At 47.0% G+C, this 12,964-nt stretch overlaps 1 protein-coding gene across 1 annotated transcript in view; it reads left to right on the top strand.

The window, feature by feature from the left end:
- The window catches only part of BRPF3 (bromodomain and PHD finger containing, 3), a 21,988-nt gene extending 10,549 nt beyond the window's left edge, over window positions 1-11,439 (top strand). Inside the window, exons 9-13 of the mRNA XM_010284723.1 lie at window positions 1,851-1,944; window positions 4,220-4,317; window positions 6,291-6,388; window positions 8,383-8,537; window positions 11,256-11,439. Of these exons, the coding sequence (XP_010283025.1) occupies window positions 1,851-1,944; window positions 4,220-4,317; window positions 6,291-6,388; window positions 8,383-8,537; window positions 11,256-11,439 (629 nt within the window). The remainder of the gene's footprint in view (window positions 1-1,850; window positions 1,945-4,219; window positions 4,318-6,290; window positions 6,389-8,382; window positions 8,538-11,255) is intronic.
- The last annotated feature ends 1,525 nt before the right edge of the window (window positions 11,440-12,964 follow it).

The raw sequence follows: 12,964 nt of genomic DNA, 5'->3' as shown, positions 1-12,964 counted from the left end.
TTCCTGCCCTCATGGAGGGGTTTGCTTTGGCTCGGCCACTCTTAGAAGTGAGAGTTTCCTCCTGCAGAAATGGTGCATTTGATTGGAAGTGGGCAGTGGACCCAGAACACAGCACCCATGTGAGATAAAATGTTAAACATTGCTTTTAAATCGGCTGGACCGTCACTTCTGGCATTTAAATAACATTAGTGGGAATACTGAGCAGGTTCCTTTTCAAATTAGATCTGCAAATGAGAATAAGCAGCTGAGATGAAATTTGGAAAGGCATAAGGAGCATCTGAGTGACAGCAGTGTGATTGCCTTTTAATTTTATGTTAACAGCTGTCATGGGACAGTTCCCATCTGTAAGGCTTGACTTAGCCCATACCTCAAATAATATCTTAAAGTTATTTGGCTGTCAGAAGGTTGCTAGCAAATCGAGAGTGGGAGGAAAGCAACTGAATGTAGGTATTGACGTACCAGGACAGGTTAAAGGAAAACAAGTGGCTTCTCCAAAGAAAGGCAGCTAGTTGAGGGACTCACCATCACCATCTGCCAGTAATTAAAGCAGAGAAGAGTTGCCCACAGTGGATACAGGTCAGAATGAGATGTTGAAACTAAAAAAGGGAAAATACAGGCAGGGTTCTGGAAAATCACTGATAACTAGGCAGTGTCATTTTTCCTCTGCTGAAGCAGCACTGGTGGTTTTTTCCTATGAGTTGCAGCACTGCTTTTGTGATTCAGCTCCTTCCACTGTTTCAAACACAATTGATTTCTCCTAACTGGAGGGAGTGTCTGGTGTGCCAAATCTGTGTTACCGCAGGAGCAGGTCAGCGTGATCGGGGCTGTCAGAACAAGGTGTTTCCCAGAAATGTGCTCCTTTTGGCCGTTCCGTATTTACAGCTGGAAAAACAATAGTGGCCTTGGCATGTGTTTGCCCTTTGTATGGCTTTTGAGGAGCCCACAGGGAACCTGGGGGCGATGGGTCCCTGGATGGGGGAAGGCCGTGGTCATCTGGCTTCTTGTGCCTGCTCTGGGCTTGGGGATGCCCTCGGGGGTCACTCCCTGTCCACCCCCGAGGTGGGTGGACCTGCCTGTCCTTGGTTGTGGGTCTTGCCTAAGCTCAGAGGTGATCCCAGCGCTCCGTGTAGGTATCCTTCTAGTGCACAGAGCAGTAAACCTGGCAGTTCCAGCACCGTCAGCATCCAGGGCAAAGAAGCGAAATACTCCACTTACAGCGACCGTGACATTTGTACTGGGCAGAGAGGAAGGTGGTGGGGAGCCTTCTTCCACCCAGGGGGAATTTCCTTCCTCAGTGTCTGCTCTGTCCACTGGAAAATCTCATTTCCAGAAATTGAAGCAACAAGTTTTTCCTAGAGCAGTTTTGTCTCAGCAAGGAGCCTGTAACCAAAGAAGCCATGGTTTTATATGCTTGCTGCCGTGGGCAGGGACCAGCCCGGCAGCCAGGCCCGGGGCGAGGCAGGGAGAAGTCCCTGGCAGTCAGCATGAAACCTCTGTGTCTTTTCCAAACGACGTATGAGCAAGTGGTTCATTTCCTGGCCTCTGGGCTTGCCCAGCAAGCTGGATGCTGCGTGGAGGTCTCCTATACCATCCCTGGGCACTTCTCCAGCACTTGCTTCTTCAGAGACAGCCTAATTTTTCATGTGTCAGGGTAGAAATACCTTTTATTCGTCACCTTTTGGTTGCAGCTGAGTCTGGGGAACTGGGTGCAGAATTTCCCTCTCTGGTTGAAGTACTCAGCATCTTTGTGGCTGGAATTCATAGGACGGTGACCCCTACCTGAGTCTTGGCAGCATCTCTGTGTGTTGCTGCTGCTTCTTTGGGCTGATTCCCCTTTGTCTCCTCGGCAGGAGTGACTAATGGCTTTGTGAAGCATGCGGAAAGCGGCTCTGACTCGGAGTGCAGCTCTGGCCTGGGCGGTGGACTGATGTTTGAAGCCTGCAGGTAAGCATCCCATGCGAAACTGTTCCCCAGAACACCTCCTTTGTCTGGATTAATCTGCCTGGTTTTATTGTACGACTTCTTTGTTTCAAACCCAGCTCAAGCTGTAGGTCCCAAAAGCAGTGCTTGATTTTTCAAGCAAATGAGTGTCTGTTACGCTTCTGTTCTTCAACGCGTACACGTCCTCTGCTGCTGCACACCTTCTTGCCGTTCCTGAGAGCCAAAGCTAGAAAAACCTTGAACTCGGATGTCCAGTTCAGCACTGCAGGTGAAGCTGAACTTCTGCCACGTACTGAATTGCTGCTTTCTTCCTCTCAGGGGTTTAAAAGCAGAATGGGGCATTTCAACTAGGACTGAACAGACTTAAAGCAAACATCTGCCATCTTTTGGTCAGATGTAGTAGGCATACATGGGCACCATATCCATTTTCAGGTCTTATCTGCCTGTCACAGCCCTCCTAACACTGACTGAAGTCATTTCACAGCCCTTTCACTTCACGGTAAAACCTGTATTATGCCAGAATCACATTTTTGTGTGTTGTGAGGACGTTTGATGGATAAGATCATCGAGGACAGACAGAAGCAAGACTTTCTTAGCTGATACTCTTAGTAATATTTTCAGTGCCTTGAACATGTCATTGCCCTCTGCTTGTCTTTGATGACCCCGGGGGTGATGACCTATCACTAGAGAAATATGTTCAGACATTTTATGCTTCCTCCCAATGTTTAGTTAGTCCTGCAAGATTTCAAGCTTGCAATGTCAGTTGGGCACTTAAAATCATAAAGTTCCTCATACATACTCATTCTCAGGACTGAAGCTACAGTTTAAAACTATTAGCTTTGTAACAAATTATTCTGCAGCAGAGTTGAATCCCGGGAGCATTTTTCAAATGAGAACTTCACTCTGCTATGCAGAGCGATCCCATGGTGGCTGTCAAGAGGTGTATAATTTTGCAATTGTAGCTAAGGTTTGATTAGTGTTTCCATTATAAATCTGTTCACCAATGCTTTTGTGCCCATGAGAAGGGGCAAGGCCCTGGGTTTGGAGGAGCAGTTCTGGTGTGAGGGCTTTTCCCCACGGCAGAGTGATCCCATCTCCACAGTCAGGTGCTGGGCAGCCCGAGGGAAGCATGTAGTGCTGCAGTAAATTATCTCTCTTAGCACATGCTGAGTCCCTTGGAGGCACAGGACCTCCAGCCCTTCTCTGAGATGGTACACCCACCCACCTCTTCATCTCTCCCCTCTTCTCTGGGCTGCATGCCCAGATCTTCAGCTCAGTTATTGCCTGAATGCTACCACGACCCCCGTGCAGATCTCGGAAGAAGCTATAATCGCAATAAACTCTCATAAGGCGAGCTGCGTCGAAGGGAACGAAACCGAGAGATCTGGATTCGCGCATAGCTACAGTGTCACTTAAACGGAGGGCCCTTGAGTCATGCAGACTTCATGGGGTGAGGATGCTGTCAGAACAGGACCGGGAGCCAGAAACTCCATTTCAAACCACGTCTTGGCCTTATGGCCCCACCATCTTTGCCTCCATTTCCCCTTCTGTAAGTGAGGGAGACAAATCTGAATTCACAGGCGAGTGTGGACACTTGTTAGTTGATATTTGTATAGTACTTTGAAGATGAAAAGTGCAGCGTAAATGCTTATTACAGTAATTGCAAGCAATTCACATAGCAAAAATTACATTAGAGCTATGTGACACCCACAAAACAAGGAATTAAAAACAAGCTGATGTCTCATGGATAACTTGTACAATTATTCTGTTTAGGAACAGCTCTGTTTACAGCTTTTTCTCCACTCTTTGAGCAGCAAATTCACTCAGAATGGGCTGGTTATTAGAATATTGTGAATTAAAAAAAAAAAAAGAATCAGTGAAAAAATATGATTGCTTCAGGTGAAGAATAGTCCATTTTCTGAAATGTTTGCAGTAATGAGGTAAAAGGATGTTCAGGACATGGGCTGGTAGAGTCCAGTTGCATATATGCTCTCCAGCATGACGTCTTCGCTGGGTTTCTTCCTCATGTTCACAGCTTGGTTTCCATTAGGCCCCTTTCATTGCTCATGGCAATGGGATGACATCCGGTGTATTTGCACCAGAAGACGTATTGATGACATTTTGCTCAAGTATTCAGTGTTCTTTTCACTGTCAAGAGTGCACCAGTACAGCAATTTTGCAGTATTTTAAGCAGAGCTGAGGGATCCATTTACTTGGCTTTGTTTTCAAGGGTAACCTGTTTTTCTCTAATACCTACTTTTCCATTTCTTTCGAACAGTGGTTTGATGCCTCCCAAGCGAAGTCGAGGGAAGCCAGCTCTTTCTCGGGTGCCCTTCTTGGAAGGTGTGAATGGAGACTCCGATTACGGCAGCTCAGGTGAGAAGGGCTGCACAGCAGCCCCACTTTGGGGAACCCCTTGCTCCGGTCCCACCACGCCGTAGGGCTGACATCCATCTGAACCAGGGGGAGCAGGTCTTGCCGCACACTGGGAACCAGTCCTGCACGAACTATCCAGGATGTACACTCAGGCTGCTGACCTGCCCCTGCGTTATTACCTGCTTTGTTACAAATTTAGGTTATTACATAGAGGGTTTTTCCTGCTTTCACTTTTGCTGATTGCCTGTGCCCTGTGTTCCCCGCAGACGGGTGCTTTCTGTAGGTCTGGTGTGCGTAATGTGCCTGGCACTGTCGTCTTCTGTTCTGGGACTAGTTCTCTTTAATGATGCTGCAATACAAAGAGTAAATCATAATTACAAGAGGGGTCTCTCCGGAGATGACTTCATAGCTGTTCCCTTTTGTATTGCTATCATTGCTTTCAAGGTCTTTAACAAAGTCATCTTTGTCAGACTGTGCTATACATCAGTAAAATTAAGTCACACTCCTCTAATACTACCCAAGGCACTACGCCAATCTTCCAGCACTCACACAACCAGACTCTTGTCTTTTCTTATGGTGTGTCAATGGTAGAGTTGTTGCAGGTTTATACTGAAATCAGAATTCAGCTTTGAGTCCCTGGTATGCCTGTGCCCTTCTGCACAGCTCCCGTTCGCTGGCTCCCATCTTTCTGGGAACCGTTATTATCCCGGACCCCGCACGCTCAGCAGTCTGCTTTGGAGATAAGCTTACAGAGCAGGGCTGGTACCGGGAGAGTTAAAATCGGTGGGACAATTCTGTGTTTTAGAACATCATTTCATGGAAGAATACACCTGGAATGCAATAATGGAGAAGCACATCAGATCCCTCTTGGCAGGGTGCTCATTTGGGTTGTACTCAGCATTTTCTAGATTCAGTCTGACTTCTGGTAAAGCCAGTGTTTGACCATTCACCCCCAGAGTAAGCACTATTTGCTGTAAAATTCACATTACTAAAGATTACTCGTTTTCCAGGACCAGGGGCTGGTAGATTAGTTATTCATGTCTTGAATGGATCTTCTGTAATACTTCTGACTTAAGTTTGCAAAAATTGATGGCTATAGACTTCTGTCAATGAGAACCAGGCATTTCCTGCAGAGATCAAATAGCCCCAAGGTATATAGCATCAGAACAGTCTAGATATTTGTATTTAAGAGGAATAAAAAGGAGCCCTCTCAACAGTGCTCCAATTAATCTCAGATACAGCTTCATCAGTTCCATTGAGAATGGGTTTGGTTTGGTGGAGCCTAATGGACCAAATTCATCTCTTATATACGTATATACCCATTTGATTTCAGTGGTATAGCAGCTATTCACTCCGGAACTGAATTTGATTAATATTTTCATATTGAAGAGTTCATCTGAAGCTACATGCATGCATAGACTTAGACCCATAATGTAGGAGACTGTGGATTTAGTGCAGATCGTGGCTGTACTGACAGAGCATAAAGACGGCTGGACATTCACTGTGGCCAGGCTGGATCTCACTGCAAGTTAAATTTTATCATAAACTTAGTGCAGATGAGATGTGTGTCTTACCACCTCTGGTTTGGATACCCAATGCGTATAGGTACAAGCAATAAGTGGCTTTCCATTTTGCTCTACATCTTGTTCAGGAGAAATGGTTTGGAATTATGCATATGTGCATGCAGTAATGATTAAATGTGTGCTATGCCGAGTAGCTGGACAATAGGTTTGTTATGAAAAAAGTGAAATTTCAGCTTTCTGCTTGCTGCAGAAGCAAATAGGTTAAAAAATAAAAACAGAAATACTGTCAGGATGTTTCAATTACAACAGTAGTTCATCTGTTTTAGCTGGTTGTTACCGAGACAGCGCAGGCCATCATGCCCAGGTTAGATGACGGTGTGGTCTCTTGTGTTACCATAACCCCCTTGCTAGTAATTGCCCTCCTAAGCCCTGTCTCCTCCTGTCCCTTAGGCAGGACTCTCCTGATGGCCTTGGAGAGTCAGGCCGAGCTGGAGCCCTTGGAGCTTGTGTGGGCCAAGTGCCGCGGCTATCCCTCCTACCCTGCCTTGGTAAGTACCCCGTCGCTGTCTCGCAGCCTGTACCTGCAGCACAGGTAGCTCAGAACACAGTGCTAGTGTGCAGTGTAACCAGACAGAAAAGGAAAACTACCCAAAATCATGCAATAAGTGCTTCCCCCCCGCCCCTTCTTTCCCCTTTGCACAGTTAATTTTCCCTGTGCTCATTGTTTCAGAGCATTGCAGAGGATTCATAAAACATTGGTCTCTCGGTGCCAGGGATAGGAGGAGATCTTTCCTCTCCTCTCCTGTTCACTCTTCAGGTATGGGGAAAGAGATCAGTACTGTTGGCATGAGAAGACCGAAATTTCATAAAGGCAGGCACCAGTTTCCACTGGTGTCTGAACTGGCCGCACATTTTCCTATATAGCGAGTACAACTCCATAGGCAGGTGCCCAACTGGCATATGTTTGATTTAAACAATGAGAATATATGCATGTGTTTGCACCTAGTTCTTTGAATGACATTTCCTTAATATTTATCTGTCTTTGGATATTTGACTATTAATGTGAAATCCATAAACCTGGCTTCAGTGAGCGCCGTACTCGGCTCCAAAGCAAGACATGACATGCAACGGTTGCTAACAAGTGCCAGTACCACTGCAGGCTTTTAAGTGCTTGTTAAGTTATCAACAGAGATTGCTGAAGTAAGTCTGTAAGTAAGGACGTGAGATAGGCTGACTATATTTTGTTGTTTCTGCTACTTTTAAATATATCCCTTGAGACGTGGCTTTTCCTGCCGTCTCTGCGGCACGTAATTTCTGCATGGCTGTAGCCATCCCCTAAAGTACCTTTATGGTTGGGATCGCTAAGGCAGGCAGCGCTTGTGACTGCTGAGAAATTCTGGGGGATGAAGGCAAGTGTAGTCATCGTGGAAATTACACAGGTCTCTACATCCAAGCAGCGGAGCTGTGAAACCAGGCGTAAGCTGACACGGCATGTGTGCCTGGCCGTGGCTGAGCACAATTCTGATGCCATCAAAAAGGGCAGATTCTGCTAAAAGAGTGACCCTCATCCGTGCTTTTACTCGAAGCGGGAGCCCAGAGGAGAGAACAGCTACGGATCTGCTAGCCATGTTGGCCAGCCAAAGCATTTTTAGTTCTTTGTGTGGCTACAGCCGAAGTTAAATTGTGCTTTAGCGTGGCTTTAAACACTGAGATTGCCCCCCAAAAAGGGCATTTTTCTGGCAATCTGTTATGGTGGAAAAGTATCTTAATAAATTCCTACAGCTGACCAATGTCAAAGCCAAGCTGCTTTTTCAAGCCCTTGGGAGCCAAGATCAGGAGGCAGAGGGGAGCAGACCGAGTATTGCATCCAGCCTTTGCTCCTTCGTTCTCCTCCTGTGATCACACAGCACGAATGTTGAACGCTGACTTTTCTGCTTTTCTACGGGGAGAATCGATGCATCTGTTGTTACTTCTCTCCAAAATGACTATAGTCTGCGTTCCCCCTCGCCTGATAAAGCTGGCACTGCTTGTTGATGCTCTCCAAATATCGGGCCCGATTCTGATAGCAATATAAATCTGAGCAGTGCCGCTGAAGGCGATTGAATTGTACCAGAATGGAGCTGTTGTGAAATCGCATTATGCCTGCAGAGTACAGCAATGGTCTTTCATTTATTGTACGAGTTTGGAGCGAGGGAGGGAAATCCTGTGCTCAACACAACGATACTGAGTTTGTACTTAAATTACCAATTAGTGTAAATGCATCTACATCCACACAGGACCACACACTTACGTCCTTCCCCTGTTTTCAGATTGGGTGCTTGGCTTTTGGGCTGACTGGCTTCCCTTCCACAGGGGAAATCTCGAGGACAGAAAAATTCTTTAAAAGTTGCCACTGAGACAGAGCAAGCAATTTTGCTTACCCATCCGAAGTAGATTGTAATTGTCTAGCTTGAGTGGACTGAAAGAACAGGAACAAAAAAATGCATTCTCTGCAGTTACTTGAAGGGTTTTGTGCTTAAATATCCTTTCCCTGTGTCGCTAGATAATCGATCCCAAGATGCCGCGCGAGGGTTTGCTCCACAATGGAGTTCCCATCCCAGTCCCACCCATGGATGTGTTGAAGTTGGGGGAGCAGAGGCAGACAGAGGCAGGAGAAAAGCTCTTCCTTGTCCTTTTCTTTGACAACAAGAGAACCTGGTGAGTGCCTGCAGACAGGCGGGGGCCTGTGGTGAGTGCTGTGGCAGAGAGGGAAGATTTAACGTAATCTTTGGTATATGGGACCATACAGGGATTATGGTGATGATGATGTTACATGTAAATTGGAGAATTTAAACATGCAGAAGTCAAGAAGAGTCCAAATGAGGAGGCCAGGCTGCTTTTCCCTGGCCCCAGAGCATGACATCTGACTGTTCCAATACCGTGGTGAACAGCCCAGCATCCTTCACCCAGAGGTCACATCACCACAAAAATAATACTGAGGTACATGAAGAGCCAATTTAGTAGTCAAAACACGCGGCAAATTACAGAGAACATTTAATTTTAAAACACCAGCAGACTGAGCAGCCCGTTCCACTGCTGCACAAAAGGTTTGCCAAAAATCTCCAGGGTAACGTTTTCAAAATGCTGGGTTTATTCTGTATTTAGACTTGGCTGATTTTTCAGAGGTGCCAGGTACCTGCAGTTTTCAAATTGAGGTATTTGTTTAAGATGGAAAATGTAGCTGTAAGCACATGGTTCAGGGCAAGTGAAGTATCTCAAGGCCTTTTACTGGTCTGTCTCAGACGGACTGAATCTTCTGATTGTAGTATCAGTGTCTGACCATGCTCACATGCTAACAATAACCCAGCCAGATATAATAAGCCACAAATCACTGAAGTGCCTTAAAAATGAGCATTGAGGCTTTGAAATCCGTATGTGAAACAATGGGAAACTTGCAAAATTGGAGCATTATACTGGAAGAGGTGAGTCCCGATAAGGAGGCAGACAGCCGCACGCTGAACCCGCTGGATTATTTAACCAGAAAATGCCATGTGGGAACATGAACCGAGCAAATCGGTTGTCACAGAGGAGGCAATACCTGTGCCCAGCTGGAATCGCAGATCCGGAGAGTTTTTTGCGGACAAAGCGGATGCTGGGCTGTTGGGGTGCACATGGGAACGGAGGAGAGAATGGGCTTGCCTCTTCTGCTGCTGCCTCTCTAAAATAAGTAAGCTTGAAAAGGAGCCTCGTGGTACTTCGGGAGACCTTCTCCTTATTCTCCTGGGGAAGGTCTTTGCCGGTGTCCCTGGAAGAGCGAGGAACCATGAGATCAGGGAAGGGCAAGGGGCTGGAGGAAGGAGGCGAACGTTGCCCGGAGGCTGTGTCGCAGCTGGAGGGAAGGCGCATCATGGGGGGAGAGCGGAGCCGGACTCGCCGTGGGGTAAAGCACCAAGGGGGAGTGTTTCGCCCTGCATTTTGGGGCTGCTGCAGTGTTTTATGCAGTTTAAAGAGAGAGAGGCAAGGTACAACACAGGCAAAGAAAAGCACGTGCCGTCGTCTTGGGAAGCTGAGAAGGGGGTCACGTTTGCGTAACTTGATGAATATGTTTGTGTCCTCCGGGGAAAAGAGGTGCCAAGAGACGCACTCCTGAGGCTTTTTATTAGTACGCTGCATTCTTTCACTGTCCCCGATTTACCAGAACCAGAACTTGATACAGGGCACGTTCTTCAAAGAGGTCCTAATGATTTTTAGCTGAAAATCACTGGCAGTGCCGTGCTTGCTGTTGCTGTAGTCATCAGTTTTGAAAAATCTAAATCCAAACGTGTAATTGAAACTACCTTCCCAATAACAATCAGCATTTCCTTGGCTTTGCTCTGCTCTTGTTGAAGGCAAGCTCTGCTGGATGTTTACACTCTTAAACGGCCACTTAGAGCCTTGTGTGCCATTTGTGGGAAGCTAAGGCACCTTAGGAAAGTCCTAAAAACCCCTCTTAGTGCCAGATCCAAATTCTGCTCACTTCTGTGGTGCTGCAGACAGGTCACAGAGACTGCAACTGGCCCCTCATCTTCGTGGTGAAGATAAGCTGAGCCCGTCCTGGGTCGCCCATGTTGGCTGGCTGGGAGGTGCACTGAACTGTGCTTAGCAGTGGCTGAGGTTTAACTCCTAGGGCTGGACGTCGTTAGGAAAGATGGCTAGCATGTTTCTGAGTGTGCTCGTTAACCTGGGCTAATGACTGCACAAGAAAAACTGGCTGTAGAAAAGGCACTTGCAATTTAAGTCATCAGTTGGTTGGGGTCAACCTGGGCTTGGGACATGTCTGCTGGAAGCTGCCTGCTTCCAGATGATACTCAGTTGTGGTCACCCAAACCCTGATGCTTACAGGCTCTTGGAACAAGGCAGAGCTTTCTCTGGGATAAAAACTTCCTTTCCACCATGGAAGTCCCTGTATTTGCTGCTCTGTGGAACACAGGAGTTTCCAATTTTCCCCTGGAGCTCCAAGGAGCATCGAAAGCCTTGAGTAAGGACTCCAAGGAGAGATAAAACTGTGCTTGTGCAGGAAGGCATTTTGGCTACAGGTGGTTCTTCCATGTCAAATGCAGGCATTTACACGGTTGTAACATCATTGTGGGGTGTTAATTATAAACAAATAGATCACAGGAACGTGGCTGCTCCTGGGGAGGAGATGACAACTAGTGACTAATTGCTCCCGAGACCTGTGGAGAATGTTTGAGGAGGTGGAGTACTTGACCATGTCTTGGAAACTCCTGGGACAAACTCCTTGTCCTGTTGCAGCAGGTATGAGCCAGTCAGCCTCCCGCAGAGAGCTCGGCCGTAGCGTTGCAAGGGCAAGAGGCCTCCAGGCATTTGCTCTTCTTTCCCCCTTTCCCCACTCGATGCCCTCGGTGATGGGGCTTTGTGCTCTCCTTTCTATTGCAGGCAGTGGCTTCCGCGTGACAAAGTCTATCCCCTCGGCGTGGACGACACAGTGGACAAGTTAAAGATGATGGAAGGCCGAAAAACCAGCATCCGCAAGTCCGTGCAGGTGGCCTACGACCGAGCCATGATTCACATGAGCCGCGTGCGGGGAGATCATCCCTTCGTTACGTCCGGTTATCTGTAAGGGGCCGGGGTGGCCGGTCCTCCTTTTCCTCCAGACCGCGCGCTCGCAGAGCGGACCGTCTCGAGCGCGGACCGGCCAGGGGATGATGCCGTTCCCAGCAGCTGTCAGCACTCCTCGAAGTTCCCTGAAACGTGCCAAAAAGCCTGTCCAGCTTCTTTCTGAATGTGTCTCGCTGAAGAGCTGGCAGGGGATGAAATGTCTAGTCTACAGGGCCAGGAGGAGGGTGGTTGGGAAAAGCTGCCGGGTGACGGGAGCCGAGGGGAGCCGAGGCAGCGAGCGGAGCGCAGCGCTCGGATGTTGGGACCTCGTGCACCCTCCCTCGCCCCTGCCTCCCCCGTGCCGCCGGGGTTTCGAAGTCGTCAGCCAGCCCCGAGTAATTCCCGGGAACCCGTCACCACCATAACCGAACCAGGATCCTTTACGGAAATCCCAACTGGACTTTCTTGTGCCAAATTTACCCTGACCGTCATCGGCCTTTTTATTTTTTAAATGACGTCGATTGTCCCATCGCATTAAAAGAAAAATCGTAGCTGGGAGTTTGCTCTACGATTCTTCCTGCCTACGTACACAGCGTTTTCGTGTTAGATTTCTCTCACTGCGTTTAGAAAAGCTTGAGATATTTTGGTAACCTTTCCCTCTGCTGCACACACTTACATGCACAGAGCTTTAAATACGAAAAGCGAATTACCTGATTTTTGTGTGTGTGTGTACGTCCTAGGAATTTATTTGGTAGTTTCACATTTAAATTCTCATTTCTGTGACTGTGCTTGTTCCAGTAACATTTCACATCACGGTTTAGTACAGTACTGAGTCCAAGCAAAGATAACTTCCTTTTTTTAAGAAGCAAAACTAATTTTGGAGGTGTCTAATGAGCTGGAGCAGCTTTGCAGGCACTGAGGTTGATCAGGGTTGGAGGGAGATACATCTTTTGTGTTGGTTTATGCACATTTGGTGTAAGGCTCCTTTTCCTTTCTTCCCTTTTTTCTGACTCTAACGTTTTCCTCTGGCTCGGTTTGGGTTGAAACCAAGCACTAACTAGAGCACACGACCATTTTGCCTTTTCGCCTTCGCCCACACATGCTTATCCTTTCCCTGGTGTGTGGGTCTCCAGCGATGTCATCCATTAAATCCCTGATAAACCCAGCTCCGCGGACAATCCCTGCTTTTTTGGGGTCTGCATCGCAAAAACGGGGACAACCGATGTTTGGAAACTTGATGACAAAACCTTTTCTATTAGCCAAGGACTTTATGATTTCTCTGATCTCTTCTGTTGTGTATCTCTTTTTGCTTTCCCATTATAAGAACCAAAGGTGCAGAGCAAGATTGTAGATTGAATATCATCATTTCGCTTTTTAACTCGGTATTTTTTTATTATTTTAACTTTTTCATACTGAAAAGAATGTGGGGTCAAAATAATAATAATTAATAATAATGAATAGCGGGGAGTAATCACTGCCATTTCTACTTGGTCTACTTTTTTAAAATACCACTTCTTATGCATTGGGACACAGAACCACACTTTAAG

The sequence above is a fragment of the Phaethon lepturus genome, unplaced genomic scaffold (assembly GCF_000687285.1).
Source record: "Phaethon lepturus isolate BGI_N335 unplaced genomic scaffold, ASM68728v1 scaffold43673, whole genome shotgun sequence".
In the NCBI taxonomy this organism is placed as follows: domain Eukaryota; kingdom Metazoa; phylum Chordata; class Aves; order Phaethontiformes; family Phaethontidae; genus Phaethon; species Phaethon lepturus.
This window is presented reverse-complemented; position numbering and strand designations above follow the sequence as displayed.